Source organism: Bombus impatiens, unplaced genomic scaffold (genome assembly GCF_000188095.3).
Source record: "Bombus impatiens unplaced genomic scaffold, BIMP_2.2 scf_0640, whole genome shotgun sequence".
Taxonomy (NCBI): domain Eukaryota; kingdom Metazoa; phylum Arthropoda; class Insecta; order Hymenoptera; family Apidae; genus Bombus; species Bombus impatiens.
Window position 1 is genome coordinate 2,328,375 of NT_177059.1, and position 22,345 is coordinate 2,350,719.

At 42.4% G+C, this 22,345-nt stretch overlaps 2 protein-coding genes and 1 long non-coding RNA gene across 8 annotated transcripts in view; 2 read left to right on the forward strand and 1 right to left on the reverse strand.

Moving 5' to 3' along the window:
* Positions 1-8,204, forward strand: part of LOC100743441 (elongation factor 1-alpha) — an 8,491-nt gene extending 287 nt beyond the window's left edge. Inside the window, exons 2-5 of one of the 2 annotated variants that reach the window (XM_012389328.3) lie at positions 1-59; positions 3,510-4,349; positions 4,594-5,087; positions 7,022-8,204. In XM_012389328.3, the coding sequence (XP_012244751.1) occupies positions 3,527-4,349; positions 4,594-5,087; positions 7,022-7,090 (1,386 nt within the window). In that variant the 5' untranslated portion in view covers positions 1-59; positions 3,510-3,526 and the 3' untranslated portion in view covers positions 7,091-8,204. Of the gene's footprint in view, positions 60-240; positions 558-3,509; positions 4,350-4,593; positions 5,088-7,021 lie in introns of those variants that run through there. The other variant, XM_003491864.4, reaches the window with a different exon arrangement.
* LOC117152069 lies at positions 5,094-6,381 on the forward strand. Its single transcript, XR_004462302.1, has 2 exons — positions 5,094-5,757; positions 5,845-6,381. It is a non-coding gene; the product is annotated as an uncharacterized LOC117152069 (long non-coding RNA).
* Positions 8,205-8,586: 382 nt separating the features above from the next.
* LOC100743562 (transcription factor cwo) overlaps positions 8,587-22,345 on the reverse strand; it is a 39,511-nt gene continuing 25,752 nt past the window's right edge. For 3 of the 5 annotated variants that reach the window (XM_003491865.4, XM_033322473.1, XM_024369785.2), the window contains 3 exons: positions 11,136-11,319; positions 10,589-10,825; positions 8,587-10,431 (listed from right to left, as the gene is read on the reverse strand). In XM_003491865.4, coding sequence (XP_003491913.1) covers positions 9,854-10,431; positions 10,589-10,825; positions 11,136-11,319 — 999 coding nt within the window. In that variant the 3' untranslated portion in view covers positions 8,587-9,853. Of the gene's footprint in view, positions 10,432-10,588; positions 10,826-11,135; positions 11,320-11,906; positions 12,572-22,345 lie in introns of those variants that run through there. The other 2 variants (XM_012389329.3, XM_003491866.4) reach the window with 2 other exon arrangements.

Consider the following 22,345-nt stretch of genomic DNA (forward strand, 5'->3'; position numbering starts at 1 on the left):
GGAGAGAAATACGTGCGATACCACGCGGATTTTCCAGCCTCTCCATCCCGTCGATACCGGTAAGTAAATCCTTCGGACAACTCCGAGCCAAGCGATATTGCGAAATTATAACGCGACGGACGTAAAAATCGATGTAAACGAAGCAGACGTTACTCTTCTAATAGTAACACGGAAGTGGAGCAGTGCCGGCCGCTGCCGACATATTGATTCGACCCGGTGCAAATCCGCCCTGTGCACGTTTCGTTTTTCGTAGATAAGAGACTAACGGTGATGTAAAAGACTCGATAGACTATATTCGTCGCGTATAAAAGATTTCCAAGTCGAGTGTATCGTTAGAACAGATTCGACCGATCGCGTAGAATACGAGTAGGCGAGGACCGGGCACTTGGCGAGAAGTGCGCCGCTAGTTCGTTGCCGCGGCCATTACGCTGAGCGGTCGAGGGCGAGCATCTCGCGACGTAATCGCATCCGCTTAATTCGCGTTACTTATCTCGCTGTTCGTCGTGACTTATCTTCCTGTTCGTTGCTGGAGTTTGCGTAAACCTATTGGAAAAGAGGTAAGTGTCTAGAAACCGGTATTGAGATAGCACCGGCAGTTTCGTCTTCGCTTAACCTCTTTACCCTTAATGTTCAGTTGCATCATACGAGCGCGAGTTGCGTGCGAACGTTGTAAAACGTGTTTACGGTTCAACGATCTCCGAAACTGGAGAAAACGCGCAGCATGGCACTTTCGTCGATTCGAGATGGTGCATCGTTCGAGATATTGGATAGGCGATGTCCGTGTCGCGAGCCTGAAATTGCGGATCGCGAAATGGCTGCTTCGCTCGGTCGCTCTGACTATTATTAGAAGAGGCCGGTGTATGCGAATCGTTGCACGCTATCGAACGTGTGCGCTACGTTAACGCGATTTCCATGGGATCTTTTAATCGTTCGAACATCGTATCATCCGCGAGTCGCAATTTTTGAAGGAAAAATGCACGAAAGGAAGGTTCGTAATAAGGGAATGGGGTTTAATCGTGATTCTTTGGAATAATATCGATCGTAAGCGAGGTCTGGGTGGCCGGAGAGACATTTTCGTGGGGTGAAAATTAAAGCACGACAATGCTGATCGCCGTGGTGTGTCTGTCTCTCTTTTTTTCTCGTAGGGCTCGACCGAATAAGCGCGCATACTCGCACCGATGGTATTTTCGATGTGGCCCGCATGGGGCCCTTTCGTCGAATCAATACCCTTCGCGGTTCGTCAGCTAGCCTCCGTTGACACGTAAATATTAATTGTTCTCTCGATAGTCGACAACGTGCAACGAACCCTGTCCACCGAGCAATTACGATCGGGCCATTTGGCGCGCGATATAAGTTCGAAACGTTGATAATCCGCGAGAAATCGTCCTGTAATCCGATCGAATGTAATAAGTAATTACCCCGACCGCCCATCGTGATTCAGTACTTACCCCGAGTAAAAAAGTGTTACGATCGATCAGCCAGTGAAACTCAACGCATTCTGTTGATAATCAATCGTGTTCTCGTCTTATTCTCGTCCGAGATTACTTCGTTCGCGATAGTTATGGGGAAAGAATGTCGCGATCCACGGGGTTCGTGAGTTTGCGAAGTATTCTCGATTAGAACGACGTGATTATAACGCAGGGGGTGTGTTCTTAAGGGGTAGCTGGTCGTTTCGCGAGTTCTTGTAAACTTTTACGTAATAAGACGACAAACAAGGGTAAGATGGAGTTGACGAGACAATTTTCCTGTAGGTGTTTTTAATAAGAAACGAAGCGCTACATAGACTATCTTAAAGAGGAGTAGCGACTTTCTCGAAGTGAATATTGCAATATGCAAACTCGTTAAACTGGTCGATTTAATGAACAAAATTTTAAACGTAAAATTTCGCATTTTCTTTGTCTTTTAGTTCATATTCCTTTTAGGTGTGATTTATTCTCAAACGGGTTCGATTTGTTGCACTCTCGTTATTGCTTACAAACTTGAGAGAAATTCGATACATCCTACGGACGTAATAATCGTAGGAAGCGGCATGATTCGTCGAATCCGAGCAATCGATACAGCTCCACTCGTCAATGTGTGAACCATACACCGAAACGTGTCGGGAAACGTTTGTTATGTAACGATATGATATTTGAGCACCTCTCGTGATTAAGACAAACGACGTGTGGTTCGAAGAAGAAAAAGAAATTTTATTAAATTTACAAATAGAAGGAAAATAGGAAAATCGCGATAGAAAAAGTTGCGTCGTTTGAACAACGCGTCTTAAAGAAGGAATACAGTATACAAAATAATTAAAAAATTCTATCTAGCAAAAGACATTATTATTTTTCCAATAAAATTTTCACAGATCTAAATACGTTTCTTTCGTTTGTTCAATTTAATTTCTTTAATTTTCTCTAGATAATATTTCTTAACCGTGTTAGACGATTTTACACGAAAGATTAGCCCTAAAGAATAATAAAAAACGTAACAAAGAAATATAATCTTTCCAAATTCCCACGACATTAAATATGAAACAGAAACGGACACGACTGTCACGCAAAGTCTGTTAACGAACCAATAAAACTGCCATCGACTATGGGATATCTGGCGTGCCAGTGGTATAAGTACGCGTATGATCAGTCAGCGACGAACGATTCAAATCTCATCACGAGCTAACGTTTCGTCGTATTCCCATCCGACAACGAACAACATTCCGTGGTGTATCGAATTCCGGTCAATTGTTAAGGACCTGTACGATCAATTATGCGTAAATGAATAAGGACACACTGTGCGTACACGAGACAAATAAATTCGATGAATTCGACGATTGCTCTTCTCCTTTGAAACTTCTTTCGGTTCTTTGAAACGAGAATTGTCTCTTTGATGAAATTAAATCGAATAAGCTAAAAATATGAAATAATTGTGAAAATATCTTAATAGCAGCTAAACTATCGAATTGGCGTAAAAATAATTGTCACCTTCTATAATTTATCCATCGTTTATAACTTGCAACTGCTCAAAGAAGTCGAAGTAAGCTCGGATCAAAATAAGCTTTATCGATTGCAATGTATACGTCTGGTGTCTATCTTCGGTCAAAGGTAGTCGAGCTTATTTATACCGTTAGAAAGTTGCATTTGAGGGTAAGAAACTGTATACGCGATATCGAGTTGAAAGACAAAATCGTATTTTTAACTGGCTTTTTTAATACGAGCTTTGATAGAAGGTTACGCGATCTAACGAAGTTGCGATGTAATAGGACGCGCGGTTAGTCCGATTTCAACCGGTCATAATCTACGAAGAAAAGGGAAATCCTTTGTGTAGATTAAAAATGTAAAAAACGAAACGAAAAAACGGCCGTTATTTTCGTGCGAAATATCCTTTCGATTCTTACGAACAGCGTCCGATGTCGACATAACTGAAAAGGGGATCGCGCGCGTCGCGACTAATCGCCTTTCCATAAACGAGTCGAGCGAACCCAGAAATCGATAACGAAGCCGAGCATTCACGTAGCCTGGTCAATCTTGCAGGTAACTAGAGCGTCGACATGGGTAAGGAGAAGATTCATATTAACATCGTGGTGATCGGCCACGTCGATTCGGGCAAATCGACCACCACTGGTCATTTGATCTACAAATGCGGCGGTATCGACAAACGTACGATCGAGAAGTTCGAGAAGGAGGCTCAGGAGATGGGCAAAGGTTCGTTCAAGTACGCCTGGGTGTTGGACAAGCTGAAAGCTGAACGCGAGCGCGGTATCACGATCGATATCGCCCTCTGGAAATTCGAGACGGCAAAATACTACGTGACGATCATCGACGCTCCCGGCCATCGCGATTTCATCAAAAACATGATCACTGGGACGAGTCAAGCCGATTGCGCCGTGTTAATAGTCGCGGCTGGTATCGGTGAATTCGAAGCTGGTATCTCGAAGAACGGACAGACGCGCGAACACGCTCTGCTGGCGTTCACCTTGGGTGTAAAGCAACTGATCGTCGGCGTGAACAAGATGGACATGACCGATCCGCCGTACTCGGAAGCTCGTTTCGAGGAAATTAAGAAAGAGGTATCGTCGTACATCAAGAAGATCGGTTACAACACCGCTTCCGTGGCGTTCGTGCCGATTTCTGGTTGGCACGGTGACAACATGCTGGAACCATCGCCGAACACGCCGTGGTACAAGGGGTGGAAAGTGGAGCGTAAAGATGGTAACGCCGATGGAAAGACCCTGATCGAAGCCCTTGACGCTATATTGCCGCCGTCCAGACCCACCGACAAGGCTCTTCGTTTACCGCTTCAGGACGTGTACAAGATCGGTGGTATCGGTACTGTACCGGTCGGTCGTGTGGAGACCGGTATTCTGAAGCCAGGTATGGATATTTAGGATATTTAGGACTCGCCTAAATGCTTCGTCATTTTTCTTCGACGACCCTTTTCACGAGAACAATTCGTTAGTTTAATTTTCACGAGAAATGTCTAGTAATCGTCGGTAAGGTCTTCTCTTTGACTTTTACGACTAGAAACGTGTCTTGAATGAAATAGCAAGAAAACGTAATTTCGATATTCGTATCGATATTTCGTTCGAAATGGTGATCGACGATTTTGCTTTCGCAGGCATGCTGGTAACATTCGCTCCAGCAGCGTTGACCACCGAAGTGAAATCGGTGGAGATGCATCACGAGGCGTTGACGGAGGCATTGCCTGGCGACAATGTCGGTTTTAACGTAAAGAACATCTCCGTGAAAGAGTTGAGACGTGGCTACGTAGCAGGTGATTCGAAAAATCAGCCGCCGCGAGGAGCTGCCGATTTCACCGCTCAAGTAATCGTCCTGAATCATCCCGGGCAGATCAGCAACGGTTACACGCCGGTGCTCGACTGCCACACTGCTCATATCGCCTGCAAATTCGCCGAGATTAAAGAGAAATGCGACCGTCGTACCGGCAAGACTACCGAAGAGAATCCGAAAAGCATCAAAAGCGGAGACGCTGCGATCGTGATGTTGCAGCCGACTAAACCGATGTGCGTCGAAGCTTTCCAGGAATTCCCGCCGCTGGGACGTTTCGCTGTTCGCGACATGCGTCAGACTGTCGCTGTGGGCGTCATAAAGGTACGATTATTATTTCATACGGATATTTCGTGCTTCGTAGGCGATTCTTTACGACCGTTATTATTATTATCATTGGCACTATCGTCGTTAGAAGAACAACACGTCCGTTTAATTCGGTAACTCTTACGGATGTTAAGTAACTTGTAATTAGTAGCTCGTAAAATTTCATCGATAACGTCGATTCAAATGGTGCAAGGAGACTTATCAGGTAATAAAATAATTGCCTATAATGTGATCTAGCAACATCGGCCGATTCAAGCGCTTTTCTTACGCTTTTTATATTTTTACGGAGCTCTGATAGACGCGAAATGGAAAATATTTAATTTACGAAGAGAAGCTTTAATAACGTAGCTGGCGTTTCTCTTCTCCGATACGAATTAATCGCAACATTTGCAGCGATGTGTAACCGACTGTAATTGATTAAAACTTCGTTATAAAGTATCGAATATCTCGGCGTACGTTTCAATTATTTGCGGAGTTTCATTGAAACCGATATGTGCGCATACAACGTTTGATGTTCTTTGTGCAAGGTTCCTCGTCTCTTGCATTGATTAAAATCTTTGTTAAAGAGGCTCTGGAAACATAGAGAATTCGCTGGATCGAGATAAATTTAAAAAATTGGAAGAATACAGCGCATCGATGACGCCGATGGATATGTGTACACCATGCGGTATTCACCTTTGATATTTAATGGTTTTCGATGGTCGAAATGTCATGGCAACATGACAAGAGTATAATGACTTTTATTTTATTCCAGACCTCTGACATCTCTTGGCGCGTTACGCAATCTAAAGTACCGGGTATAGTAACCTGTAGGTACTTTGTCTCGAGCGAAACCTTTTTTAATCCGATGCAAGGATACTATTGAAATTTGTCGCGAGGAAAGATTACATTGACAAATATATTCACGACCAGTTTAATAACTGTTTCTACGAAATTAAGATATAATTTCCTCGGATGAAATATTTATTCGTGTACATCTTGAGAGTAATTTGATATTTCGCCAAGAGCGAGAGTATTGTAATATTATATTTTTGGAATGACGAATCTACTGTCGTAGGAAACTAAAATAAAACTATACTAAGGAAATTCCGATGGAATTGAAATTTAAGAAAAGATAGAATATTTTTCTAAAGATTGCGTAATCTTAAAGAATATTATATTAGGACGTAAGAAAGAGTGACGTGACGTTAACCCTCGTCCGATAGCGTCAAACGCTTGGTAAATAACTGATAAAATGACGCCAATTGATAAAAAATAAAGCCGTACAAATACGTTTATTCAGGCAGGAAAATTATTGAGGAATTATATCTACTTTTAGATACTATGCGTATTCGAAACTCTTCGTATTAATCTACCCTTATCTTTAACTTTTAAACGATCATTATGTTAGTTTCATGACGCTCTTACAGAATATATTGCAAAAGTTTATTTATGTAATGTACACAGCTATGTTGTTACGTAGATTACACGGGGTATATAGATTTCTGAGAAAAATAAGGAAAGATAAAGCATCACTGTCTAAAGGATATTCGATAAACGTCGTGTTACACGATTTCTAAAGAATTAATTTCAATTTTTGTACTTTGATTTTGAACGCTACCGTAGTATGCACATTAAACGCATCTATCAAACAAACAACAAGAGCTATCGATCTAAGAAAAATCTCAAAATCTTCTGTTATACGAAAATCATAGAAAAATCCAGGTCGTGGCATTGCGTAAAATACGAGTGAAGGTTGTATTCCTCTTCATTTTTTTTTTTTTTTTTTTTTCATAAATCGATCGGTCAAATAACAAAGCTATCGCTGTTTGGAGATATTTTCGAAACTAACAAACCTGTACGATAAAACGATGTCTCTTGTATCGCGTATTGTTATCCCTTCCAAGAGCATAATCGGTAAAGATTTAACGTTAAAATCTATTAATTTGCAGAGTGTCACCTTTAAAGATACCCAGGGCAAGGTCACAAAAGCCGCGGAGAAAGCCCAGAAGAAAAAGTAACCATCAAGCTTCCTCGGAAGCTCGCAGTCCGCGGGCTGGTGCCCGACGAGCGTCTCCTCCGCGAGGGGATCCTCCGATAGGATGCAGTACGCCGCGGCTGCTTCATTCAACTCATACTCGACTAATAATAATAATACAAAAAGTGAAAAGATGTTGTGCTTACCCCCGTTACATTATCCGATAGTATTGAATCCGCGCATCTATCCGAATTTGCACATTCAGTTCACCCACGCCCCGCGCACACCCCACATATGCTAGGTGGATTCTTACGTTTTTACTTCATTCTTTACATTGACGAATATGTGTCCAATTACAGGTAAAACAAAACAACTAAAAAAAAAAAAAAAACTAAAAGAACAAAAAAAAGAAAGAAAACGTCAAAAAAAAAAGCAGAACAATATTCAGTTCCCTTGAACTATGTGTAGTTAGGTTTTTCAATTAAACGTAATAACAACAACAACAACAACAACAATTACACACAACCGATGAAACAGAACGGGATGATGACGTGTGATCATCACAGCTTAATTGCGCGATACTAAACACGGGGCAGCGGCCGGTCACGACGAATCACTTAAGACCTCCGCGCCACATTATTAATTCGATAACACATTCTTTATTCACGACTTCCTGGCGTTTACGAAAGAAACACGCGTAGAACACGTAACACGCACCCATATAATACACGCATACAGATTCCCATATACCTAAACGAAAAACACTAACCTGATGCGATTCGAGTTGGACACATAAAGAGTGTACCCGCTGCTGCCTCGCCATCCCTTACTTTTTAATCTTCTTTTCGAAGGATTCGTTAAAGGCTGATTTGTTCGAAGACTTGGTTGCCTCGCTGCGAATAATTTTATTACTTGTATAAGAAATGTATTTATCTCTAGTTAGGGAACATTAGACTGTGCTCCCATCCCTTTCGCGGCTCGAAGAAAACTCGCTCCCGATCGAGGAGCTCGGTTACACCACCGGATCTTCCTCGTATTCGCCAGCGAGTTTCACTTCCGAGTTGCCTGTGTTAATCTCGGTGCCCCTAATAGACGCGTTCTTCAATTGTTTTGACCCTTAGCCAGTATTATGTTGATGTAATAAAAAAAAAAAATTTTAACCGCATTGTTTCATTCTTATTCCTTCCCGAAGCGATCTTTGCACAGACATGGGGATTTCCTCGTTAAATAAAATTCTCGACGTAAAAATTGAAAACATTACGTAGGCTTGTATATAAATTCTTCGAATGTTCGAATCCCAACAGAACGAAACATCTTTTGCTTTTAATGAAAGTTATTCGATTATAAATTATAATTAATCGACATTCTCTGATTTCATTTGTATCGCATTAAAAGCAACGTTTAAAAGATCCCCGAGTTTTCCGAAATTTTGAAGAGAATATTTTCGATTTTCAGCCGTGTTAAGATAACGATAAATACGTTTAACATATACGTACATTTATAAGAAAATCATGGAAGATGAGATAAGAGGTAAAGGGCTATGGTAAATATAATTTATTCCGCATAAATTCTTCGTTAACGTTACAACTAAACGTGGTATGTACAAATATATATTTAATGCAATGATCTTACAAGAATTTAGTGTAATGCAGGTCTTGGTCAGTCTTTAATTGCTGAGGCCCGTTTGCCAGGGCGCCGAGCAGAATCGATCGTTCTTGCGATCGAACGTGACACAGAATTATCCGCAGAAAAGAAATAAACCACTATCTTCGTACATACGGAACGATCACATAAATGGAATTTGTTAACTGAAAATATCGTAGGCACTTTTGTCGGCTAGCTTACGTTTCGAAAACAGAACTTTGTCGGCCGATCGAATATGTTGCGGGCGATCCAGGCTCCAGTGCTACGAAAGAGTTCCACGTACATATGTATTTATACGGTTGTAGCTCAGTTGCTTCGCCAACATAAACACATCGATTAATCTTTATTTAATACTAATTACGCTCCGATTGACGTAATTCGACGAGTTCGATACTGTTGCGACTTTTATTCATCGCCCGACGCACTTGTCCAGCCGAAGAACAAAGAGAAAATGAAGCACAGGGAAGGGTGAAACGGGTAAAAAGAAGATACAAGGAAACAAAGATCGACGTAACAGAAAGGGAGAGGGGAAAAAATGTGGGAGGAACGGGATTCGACTGTGACGATACCGACGAAAGGAGAAACATACCGAAGCTAAAGCAACCCCGGGCCTTCGAGCCCTGACGCTCGATCTCTACCAACGACGTCTCTCTATAATCGCTCTTTCTCTCAAATCTCGTAAATGCTAAGACAACCCACAGCCTCGGTAAATATACAAAAGAAAGAAAAAACCATCCTCGACACCTCGTTCCTTCGTAAAACGCTAAAACACGCTATACACCAGCGTTCCTCCGACGTTAACGTAAGCTAAAGAATCAGAAAGAGAATAAAATCGCCGTCACCGTGCAACGATGACCGTTTCTTTTCCAAGAACCGATCGAACACGATCTTCGAAACATCTGGACGAATCGTTCGATGATTCCACGGTAGTCGATCGTGTCTTTGAACGAGCGCGATCGATCCGCGCCGTCGCCCATTCTCCTCGTCCACCGCGAGACACGGTGTTCGGCATACCGACAACGCCAATTTTAGCATGAGCGGATTTAGGATTCGTGGATCCAAGACGTACGAAGACACGCGTATACGCGTACACGTGTATCGACGGTTGGAACGAGCGAAACAGGATATCGGGTTACATTCAGATACGATTCCTGACTTTCCTTTATGTCTGTTGCTGGTGCGTAGGACTATGGTGGTGTGACCAGGCTGGCGGACTCGAATGGTTGAAGTTTACCGATATCGTGACCGGATGAAGCACCGTGTCGGGTCCGGTGTCCGACATGAAGTTCAGATGAGGCCTTAACAGAGAAGCTTCGACGGTTAACGGAACGTAGAAGGCGCCACCGTCGTGAAGGGCAAAGATCGGAACTCCGTGAGACGCGGATGGTTTTTCCATGCTGATGGTCGGCGGCGGACTGGATTTTATCCTCTCCGCTGAGAACCTTTGCTTGATAGAGCTCTTGAACTTGTAGTTGGAAGGCTTACAGTTGGTACTCGGCGGTGTACTGTGCGAATGGCTGCTGTGATTGCTGTCGTCGCTCGCTATAGTCGGCGGTGGGATGATCGCTGGGCGCAGAGGACGTTCCGGATCACCGAAGGAACTTGCACCGGAGCTCGAGCCGTGGTCCGAATGACCGTTCGGCTGACACATCGTCGGAATGCTGGTGTGCGCGTAACTAGAGCCGTTCGCGATACCGTTCGCGGTTGGCATCTCTGGATGAGGGAAACCCAGCCTGTCACCTGCAATCGTGAATTTTGTAATCGTATAAAATTCACGCCATTAATTTCGCTTTCTTATCCGATCTCCTCTTTTCTCTTTTCTTTTCGTGCATTTGTAGCAACTTTGCGCTATACTAATTTACGCTAATCTTCGTTATTTCATTTCGTAAGAACTCACTGGTAGCTAGGATCTTCTCGCAGTGCTGCTGCAAATGATTGATCAGTTGAACACATAAAGAGTCTCTGGCAAAAAAGCCCTCCACTTCCACGAGGAAATGCACGGTTTCGCTCAGACACTCTTGGAAACCCAGCCTGTAGTGTTCTGCCGCGGTAGATGCGACAGTTGAATGCGATACACTGTCCACGCTGTCTTCGGGATGCGTGTGCACCGACGTCACGGCTGGGTGTTTCGACTCTGAAATTTGATAAAATTCTTGTAAATACGACGGATTATCGAGATAAAGCCAGACACGTCTACTATACTATCAAAAGCATAATCACAGGACACGTAATTTCATATTGGTCGATATTTTTGTGAGAGAATTGTTATCTTCTAGGAAATTAAGTAAAAGTAATAAGAAATTCGCATTAAGGAATAAAGTAAAAGTAGCGTTATTTTTTAAAATCTTGCAAAAAGGTTCAAACGTGGTTGAGTGGTTAAAAAATTACAAGCATTCTTTGGAAAGCCTGATTTAAATATCCTTTTCGATCGATCCGATTAGTACCTTGTCGAAGACCTTGAAGATGCTTCATGTGACGTATAGCCATTTCAATGATTTCGGTCTTCTCCACTCTTCCTCGGCCTTTCTTCAAGTACTCGGCCGGTATGAGCCTGCTCAAGTCGGCCAAACAATTATTCATACGATCTCTCCTGCGTTTTTCGATAATCCTATGAGACATTGGATCTTGCTGCAACAGCAGAAAAGAGATAACACGTTACTAAAACTTTCGACAGTTTGCGTATGATAACGAAGATGATAGCGAAACGATCGTTTCCACAAGATAATTAACAATATGATATATCATTGCGCTATTCCGAGAGCATGTGTATATAATCGAGCAGCATGTATGACGTTGGTAATATTGTTACGTTATCTGAAGCTTGCCAACAATTTTTCCGATTTACGATAAATAATTGCGGTATCTGATGTGTAGTAGAACGTTACGTTCGCGTTTGACGAAAGTTTACGCGATGTAAAAAGACGATGACGAGTCGGACGATGTTAGATGTCACTTTGCGCTTTCGACACAGATGCCACGATTCTCCTCCTACGTAGATGCTGTTCTTCGATAACAAACGTCGTTTCGCCGCACTCTTTAAGATACAGTAAACTGGAAAACGAATACCGAAATTTCTCGAATTTGTTGAACTTCGCGATACTTCGAGGTGGAAAAGAAGTGAAAAAGACGGTTCGCAAAATGCTCGGCGAAACGAGAAAACAAAGTGGCGCGACTTAAGAAAGAAGAAAATCGTCGATCGTGAAATAAGATGTCACCTCTTTATTCATACAGCGTCTCTTCCTCAACGGTGGTGAATGCGCTACCGCATCGACGTGGCTATTCGCGGTGTAGTATTGCATGTTCAAAATATTGTCCATACTGTGCGTCACCATCGTGTTCGGAACGCAAGAACGCGTGAAAACTAATACGCCGTAGTCCTGCTCCGTTTTCGAGTAATCGTACAATCACAGACACTCACACTCGCGAACAACTTGGCGCAATGGTGGCACGATACGAGTAGGGCCCTCTTAGCAATTTAATTAGAAGCCTGACGAAATTCTATCTTACATCCAAGAATATTGCTGTAAGTGGCACGTTCGAACGTTTCCACGAATCGCGCCTCTATATCGCCCCCTTTCAAAGACGTCACTCGATTCGAATCTCGGCGAACGTTACTTCGGTGGTATCCACTGCAGAAAGATACTTCTAATTCACGATCTATGTATACGATAATTAACGATATATTCCACAAAGAAACGACAGACAGTTGCGCATACTGTCGTAAAGGAAAGCAACGTCTCGTATAAACTGACGAAAATAGAGGGACACTGTCGATAAAACGAGACGAAACGATACGACTCGTACGATGTCACGCGAAGGCAGCGACACACTATGCGTACTTCGATATGGTACGACCACGACTGCGATCCACAGCCGGCGGCGCCTACGTTCCTTTAACGAGGAGGGAGATGCCGCTTCGACGATGACGCCGCGCCGCCGCTATCACGTGTTGTAAGCGCGATGCATAACGCCCAACACGTGAGGAAACACGTTTCACCGAGGAAGCCAGCCCCGAGAATTCTCTTCCGTGGCAATTTTCTTCGTTCGCACGCGAGTGCATTCGATGCACACGGCTCGAACCGAATTGCCGCTAACGCCAACCGCGGAGAAAAAAGCGGCGACCGAGCCGCGAGGCGAGCGCCTTCTTTCTAACCGACGAGCACGCGGATTACCGCCTTGAACCAGATACATGCACCGACCACGACTAATCACGCACGTGGCAAGATAAAATAAATTATTTTACATCGGTGCCACGGAATCGTGATCGTGGAGCCTGGCCAAATGTTTATGATCGCAGTCGCCGTAATGGTATTTTAGGAAAGCCTGTGTAGTTGGACGAAACGAAGGAAATCGCAATACGGATCTATCTATGCGTTCCTCGACGAAATCGAATTTCTCGAATGCGAATTTATAAGAGAAAAGCGTAGGAACGAGTATCGGGGAATTTGCGAGATCGATGGTTTTATCGAAATCGTTGGAACAGACCTCGCTGCGAATTATCATACGCTTAACGAGGAAAAAGATAATAAATAAAACGGAAGATCCTACGAAATAAACTCGATACCACGGAGTTCGTCCCTCGTGGTATTATCCGACGAACGCTATAGCGTTCGATATACAGGCTCGGTACAGCGAACTGTAATCGAGAATTGCTCGTTGACCCTCGACTTCGACGTTTCTGCTGATTCGACGAGACGCGACGAGAACAGCGCGGCGATCCGGGAAAGGAGCCGGATCGCGAAAAATCACTAGGGAACTACATTAACGGGGTCGAGTTATCGACATTCCGGATATAACCGGACCAGGGAGAACTTTGCGGCTGACATCGAAGCCTGTGTTATGACCAGAGTTTATCGAGAAACGCTTGACCTCCTGGTGTTTTTTAAACGATAACCGGGTATCACCGGATCTAGCAGCTTCATCGCCACTGGTAATAACAAACGAACGCTGTAAGCATTTTACGGTACGTCTATGTTTGTATTTAAGACACGCTACAAGGCATCGGTTCGACGGTGCGCTTTATCCGCCGATCGATAATCGGTTGGGCTAGCTGAAAAATTTGCCGCGACGGGGCATCGTTCGGTTCACCGTTAGATCGGTCGGTAATTCGGTGCAGCGAAAACGTTATGGTTCTTTACAGTGGCAAAACGCTTCGGCCGAGATCGCCGCACGTTGGGCGCTTTTATAACTATGGAAAAGAGAACTTCGTCCAATTTGAGCGAAGCGACATAGCGAGTCGACAGGGATAACTTCACCGATAATATAAGAAATATAACTAGTAAATTAATCGGTAAATAAAAGAAACGCCTTAAGAAATTCTTCTCGTCTTACGACTTTTTTAATAGCTACCTCGGTAAACGATCGTTTTTATCATCCGTAACATCGTATTAGATATAAAAACGAAACGCTCGAACATTAATATATTGTCATCCAACTCGTTTGAATAAGCAAATCGGCACCAGAAAGCTAGAACGCACGAGCCGTTGATTTTAATATACTATTGCGAAACATGTTTTTCACGTCGCTTGTACCCGGAAACGTGCCTTCCTACGAAGACTTTACAGCTTGACGTAGGAAAGATGAATGGCCTTGATAAGAAGAAAAGAACAGCAATTCCGTGCGAGGATGATAATGCTGTTTGAATATTTAAATTTAAGCGAAGATAGAGAAAGGGATATAAATAATTTGAAAAAAAATGTTAAGCGATCCGAATATTTATCAAAGGTTAAATCGCCGATTCCGTTGCTGATAAGACTGTACCAGTAACACAAACAAATACACAGAAATACACGGCTTCTCACGGAAATGTTATTTACTCGCCACTGTCGATGCATACGAAGCATTCCTTTTCGCATAAGTCGTCTAATTCTAGAATATCGCATATCTAATGTCTCCGGCGGACGAATGATCACGTTGACTGCGAAAAATACATTTACGAGGACAAACGTGCGAGACTGATTACGAGCAACACCTTGTGAATGGACACGTGCTGTTTTTAGCAACCCTGACGCAACTGGCTACGTATTATTTTTGTTACGAACATAAATTATTATGATTTCCCAGGAGTAAAAGAAACGTTAGTCGTTGGTTCGACTTCGATCGACACACACTGCTATTCCAATCATATATTGCGATAGTATCCTGACTAATATCATGTACTCCAATCGTTTATTAATATCAGCCAATGCGGCTATAAATTCTGCAAAAACGCAACGTTCGCAAGAATCATAGTGCCTTCTTTATATCCCATATGAACGATGTATTAGCTATAAACGGAAACACGTTCGCGAAATAAAGAATCATGGTATTGATAGATTTTTACGCGGCTGAAGAAACGCGATAGAGGTTGTACTAAAGTCCAAACCAAGAGGCACTATTTTCCAGAATCGAATCTGCATCGCGCCGGTCCACTGGAGTATGATTAACCTCCGATCGGTTATCGAGAAAGCTCAGTTATCGACTTCGTTTAATGGCACCGCGCGAAGTCCAAGACGATATCCCATAACGACGCACTTGCGTCTCATTCGCAGAAAGCTCATAGCAATCGTTACGTCTACGTCAAGCCCTCGTGACGATCCGTTTGTTCGTAATCAAACTCCAACGAAACACGTGACAAGAAAATACGAATTCCCCCTTTTGTATCTCGATAAGGAATAGCAGGGGGGCAGTACTGGCGAAAAACATAGGGAACAACCAGCCATTTCGTAACAAGATCGACAATTTCACGTCGGTCGTGCGTTTCACTCGCCGGAGACAAAATAACAAGCGAGTATTTCATACGGTTAAAGCAAACATGCGATATCGTCGAATGATTCACTAGCCCGTACTTCTATACAGTTACATTTCCATTATGGATATATTGCGATGAGTTATTTAACCATTATGTGCATAACTGGCATATTCGAAGAATACAAAAGTTATTAAGAATACAGAGTGTTTATTTCGCTCGAAAAAGGTATCTCTTCTTTGTCTTTGAAATTCGTATTTCGATTGCAAAGACAAAAGACAGAGACAAAGGTTATAAGAGACAAAGAATTAAAAATGCGAAGGAACGGGAGAGGGGCAGAGCGTATAATCGTTGTTTCTCAATAAGTAAGAAAGTCGGCAGTTGCCGAAATAGACAATTCTGTTGAAATATGGGGAATTTAACTAATCGGTGACTAGATGGCATCACGTGCGAGACGAATCAGTGACACGCAACGTGCAACACGTGCAACGGTGCAACGAAGAGAAGAGATAACAGTTATCTGTCTGTGCATGTAAGTTGAATCGGAGGAAGATTGTATTTAGCTCGGCTATAAAATTCGTTTGTCGTTCTATTCCGATACAATTTCGCGACCTTTCAATTCTGTCAGCTATGTTTAGCGCGAAACTATGAAATTACACGATACCTAAGGTTAGTTTTACAGGGATCTCGCTTACAACCGAGTCCAGTTCGGTCTATAACCATTATGTGATCCGTAACAGTCGAGCGACACGGTCTGTACGATCGTTTTATTCAGTCGTACCATTCTATTTTAAGAAATAATAGCAGTCAATGTTCGATGTTAGGAACTTTAAACATAACTTATGGAAACGTTTCGAATGTAAATTTAAATGCTCGTTAAAGTCAAATAACTGCATCTAATAGATTAGGAAGTAAATATTGTCTGTAGAAACGATTTTAAAAATGACGGAACGTTAAAAGTATCGCTGAACGAAAAGAGCGGAATATGTAAGGTTAGAAAGTAAGAGGTAATAACCTCTGTATAATAAGTAAGTAGAGGTAAGTAAATTTGAAAATTTTCTATCGCGAACAACTTACGAACGAAAGTTTTTAAATAGGCGAGAATTTTAACTCGTAGATGGAAATTCGAAATGAAAAGTTACCGTTAAATATCGAATATCGTAAAATTCAATTTTTCTAATCTAAGTTCATCTCGCTATCAAACAAAACGAGACTAAGAGAAAAGTACGTTCTAAACTTAAAGCGTTGAGCGAAAGCAGGGTACTTTGTAACTCTGGAAATCTTTTTAACGGTGACACGCGATTTCTGTAAAATTCGTGTCACAACGTTTGTAACTTGAACGACGTAAGAAAGGTCGCTGCTCTCATGGAACACGAATAAGTTCTCGCACATCGTTTCTACGCCAGTGATATTACTATTTGGGTCGCTACTGATAATCATCGCTTCGTGAGCGTTTTTCCTCGAGCGCCCAACGAGGGTCAAAACGATTTTCTGGCCATGTTACTCCGTTTCACAAACAACTAATCATTTCGAAGCACGAGAATGAAAATACGATCTGCATAAGGAGACAAACTAGAGGCTTTTTCATGCGACGTTACGAACAGGTTTTCTTCGAAACGCGATAAACGTACTTACTCTACGCTACTCTACGAAGTTTCAGAAAACCTGCAGAGGCGCGTGACTCGCATTATCTCGATCGTCACGTGCAAAACAGACAAGGAAACGGAACATCTACCGAGAGACCGCTACTGGTTGTTGTTCGCGCGAAAGACATAGAACAGGAGCGGTTAGGTAAGAAAATGTGGTTGAGTAAAGAAAAGCGTAAGTACATATATCCGATAACTACGTCGGTTAAATAGCTTTTAATTAAATAGGTTAACGTTGTTACTCCGCCATAAACTGTTATTCCAATATGTTGTTAATATTGCGCGTTTCGCGAGTTCCAATACCTACGATGTTTGAATAATATCAATTTGATCGAAAAGAAAGACAAGATAAAAGTCGCGAAATTTAGGAAGAAAGCGATTAAGAACAGCGTAACTTAATGATAATTAATAATAATACGTGAAACGCGAATTTCGTTTCTTTCGCGTGCATTCGCGTGGCCAAGGTTCATTACATACGCAGAAAATTATTTGACTTTCCGATCGTTTACACTTTAAACAGACGATAAAACGTGGATCGTGTGGAAAGTACGAAAATTGAATTAGTGAGCAAACGTTGATTTTATTGTACGTACGTCGATTCCATACGAACGATGGAATGCCAATACTCCAGACGACATAAAAACTTATGGCAAACTTGGAGTTTTTTCTTGGTTATCCAAAAAATAGGTGTCGATGAAAAGATGAAAAAAAAAACGCGAAAGGAAAAAAGGGTACGTATACTCGTAGCAAATATTTATCTTGTAGCGTGTGAACAGTATGTTTGAAATATTCTTCTTGCTCGAAGAGTGAACACTATAAAAAGCAAACCCGAAGAAGCATCGCCTAATCTTAGACGGTTTAATCGCGAGCAGAGTACGCGCTTGGGGATCGTCATTGGCCCGTGGTAACACCCGATGACGTAGAAGCTGTATCGAGACCCTGACTCACTGCCGAAGCCATGACCGAGAATCCGGTCAGGTATTTCCCCGCGTGAAACGTTACGGTGGTGTGAAAATCACGTTCGTGCCATCGAGCACATCCGCGACACGTCGTGCATCGTTCAGAAGAAAAAACGACCGCGTATAAACCATACTTCTGGGAAATTCATCGAAGAACCTTGCATTCACCAAACCATTGCGAAGGTTACGATTCGATTCTCCATTCCATCGTATTTAATCCTAAATAACGAAACGGATAAGATAATCAATTCCATCGAGCGTTAATTCATTAAGAAACAAATCATTTGTATCTATATCTATGTAAGACTATATCTATCTAATTATTTATATTTAAGCATCGTTTGCTAGAGGAATGACACAGCTGAAAAAAAAAAAAAAGAAGGAGGAAGAAGCCATTAATTATGAGATATCTGCGAAAATTAAAAGCGAATAGGTATTTTTACTTTATCAATTGTATTAAATTCTGGATAATTGCAAGAAACGATAAGATAATTAAATACGATAAAATTATCGTAGCAACGGATTTATTTAAACAATTACACGTATTAATCGTAATTAAATGTTTGTATGACAGTGATTAAGATGTAAATAAAAATCTGTGAAAGTCGTAAACGTCGATTTCCTTATATAACGTGTTCGTTTGAGAGACGGGAATCGAGCACGTGGGAAATTATTCCATAGAAGACTATTATGGAAAATTACCATTTACCGGAGTAGGGGATTAAGAAACACCCTGCCTATTTTTTACCTTATCAATTGTATCGTTCTCCGAGTGATTCGATATGTATGCAACGACTGATATACGCAAAAACGTATAACAGACAAAAACGAACTCTTAGAATTATTCGATTCGCAATATAGTAACATGATATTGGATCGGCAACAAGTAATGGAAAACGCATGGTAATTCCAAGATAACTGCAATACGATGGAAACGGATTAATCCTTTCGTGGTCGTAATTTGTGTACAAAAAAATGTCGATAGAATTTTTCGAGCAAAAGTATCTGAATACCTCGATATCTGTAACGTAGAACAATCGTCGTGTTTATTACAAGAGAGTTTATCTGACAACCTGGTTTGATCGAGATGTTAATCAAGCAGCAACTTAATCCGAGTACGAAACATGTCAAAAACAGGTCACAAGGTATCACTGATAGCGTCGTAAGAAATTCAAGAGGAAAGAAACACAAAATATCGAATATTTTCGTATACCGTTCTCGTGGAAAATTGGATAGGTAACGTTCCCTTTTTGCGCCCCATTTTTACTCGCATCGTCACTTCTTTAAAAATACGCTTTGGAGGATAGTTTTAATAACTCGAGCTTTATATATTTTTGCATTTTTATCGATCGGTTATTATCTAATTTTAACGAACTTCCGAATATTTATTTAAACTGAACGCTTATCAAAATTACCATAACGTTTCGCGAGAAGCGTCGATTAACAAAATTACGAACATCGATATTCACTCGGCAAGTTCTAACGAACGGAACAAAATTTCTCCGACAGACGCATAACGTTTCATACGTAGATCGATTATTCTCAAATCAGTTTAAACGAATTATCATTTTTCAAATGTCGTATCTTCGCTTCGCTCTACGATTTCTTCGTAATCTCGGCCGTGAGCTCTCATCGAAACAGGTATTATCACGACATACGACTAAAGTACGAGAACAAACTTTCGAGATTACAGAATCTTTACTAAAAAAAGAAAATGCTTGACTTCGCTGGCGTCCGATGTTTTCAACCACCGATCCTCTCGAAATCGATCGAGATTATATAACGATACGAAAACGAAGGTGATTGCGTAACACAAGATAAAGAGCCGGAGATTTTCACCTTAGCTTCGATTTGACAACCTGAATTGGCAGTCGCGATGATTTCGAAGATAAAGAGAGAGGGAGAGGGAGAGAGAGAGAGACTCTCGACTCTGCGCCGATCCTTAGAATCGAGTCAAGGATAGGCGAGACGTCGTCGTTTCGAGCGGGTCGCGAAATAAATTATTTTTAAGTCCTCGTGTCTTCACGAAAATAAGCGTGAGCTTACGTTACCAATCCGATCGACACTTTCGCAACTGGCCGTCCGATTTTAACGGAAACTTAGTCCAAATCAAAGTTCGTAATAAACGTATCGCGAGGCCGATAACAACGCTTTTTCGGTCAATCGCTTAGAATCATCCGGTCGTTAAATCGACTTTGCATCGAGCGAAGAGACGAAAGAAAGCGCGATGGACTTCGTCACGGTCACGTCGTTACCGTCGTCGTTACGGTAAGATAAAATACGAACTTTACCGTGCGAATTTCCCGGGGAAGATGCTTTCATCTCGTCTCGACGTGAATTTCTCTCGTAATTTCGATTTGTTGGAAAAACGATGTCGCGTGTCTGGAGAAGCGATCGTACGGACGTTCGGACATGACGAGGAATTGGAAAGTTGTTGCGCGTGAAAATTAGGGGGTCACTGAATCCCTCGGGCGCTCTTGAAATTCTAATGTAATCCGCGAATTACCATAAAGCGACCTAGCGATGAAAGCAGGCCACTTGAAATTCCCAACTTTTGTATCGATTAGCTGTACGTGCGTGAACACCGAAAGCCGCATTTCTTTCGCCGTGAATTCCCAGTTACACGCTCGCTATAATCGCTGAGAGAAGGCATTCGTTTGCATCGCGAATCCGCGTGATCGGTCGTTTGGTTTACGTGATCGCGAGCAGATGCTTCGTCACGCTCAACGGTCACTTCCTGAACGAGAACCGATAATGGATCTAGGAAGCATAGAAATTGCGAAACCAGTACCGAAGCACAGAAATTTATCCTCCAATTTCAGACACGTTCTAAAAATAACACATTCTATAAATATCTCCAACTTTTTGGAATACATTTCGTACTAATTCTTATATGTACGTGTGTGTGCGCGTGTGTGTATGCGCGAATCATTACGAACGCAATCATTCGGTGCTCCACTTTCGGCAAGTTCGAGAGTTTCGACAGAGTTTTAAACCGAAATCAAATTTATAGAACATTTATGAAATAGCAGATGTAACTCGTGTACGCTTCCCTTGCTGTCTTCGTGCGTTATTTTATCCAAAGAGTCGTGAAATTCAACGCAGGTTGTTTATTACGAGCCCTTCGATTCACGACGTTCGTGCCTCGATCGGCATCGTCCACTTAAAACGAAACGTTTACTGTGATAAATGTAATCGGAATGATCGTTACGCCACGGATGGCGTCACCATGGGGAACTTTACGAAAATAAACGGGATCCCTGCTAATTATCAGTCGTAGTTGTAATCAACAGTAAGATTGCGTCGCCTTTCGCAAACGATTAAAGCGCTTTCATTAACGACTATACAACGTTGTTGTTCGTGCACGTCTGATCGGAACGTGTATCGTGAACTGTGGACTTATGTAAAAGTGGCACGACCGATCGAGAGATGACACGTTACTTTCAATGCGAGCATCGAACACACTGTGCGTGATATATCATTTTTAAGACTTTATAAGAAGCCTAACGAAAAACGTCGTTGTTACGATTGAACCAAGCGTTTCGAAGGCTCCGTCATTCGACTGCCATCGTGCTACGTTCGTTTTTACTTTACGATCTCTGCCATTACAGCGCCTTGGTTCGACCCACCCCTCGGTTCAAACCACAACTGAGTCGATCGTCGCCGACAGACATCGACGAGAACGAGAGAACGTGGTCGGTTCCTTCGAAGCTAGTAACACGTGAATTAGAATTACCCGTGCGTGAATCTGCAACGACGCAAGTGCAGCGGACGCACGCAAAAGCAATTGCGCAAGCTGCCTTGAACGATGCTGGATGTCTCGACGCAACGCGATACGACGAGACGCGACGCGACGCGATGCAACGCGACTAATATCCGCGCCACGTTGCTCTAATCGTCAAGCCAGCCCCTGCCAAAACTGGCATTCCCCGCGTTTCACGCCAGACACGACGCCAGAGATTCGAACGTGCTCGTTGCACGTGATCCGATGCAATTACAGAATGAACAGGATATCGTTTCACGAGCGTGTCGCATGCCCGTTGCGTGTAAATATTAATTCAGAACAAGCCGACCTCCCTTCTTGCGAATCTTCGATCATCGTCACGTTTTATCGGGCCATTTTTGTCGAGATAAAATGCCGCGCCACTACCTAAGGTTTTATATTCTCCGATACATATCACGCAATCGGTTAAGCAGTACTTTTGTTTTTCTACGTAAATTGGAACGCGCGTGACCGAAGCTTCTTCGAGCTAATACCTGTTTAGCGACCGTACTTAAACCGGCGACAAGCTGTTTTCCTGGAATCAATTCGTTTCGCGTCT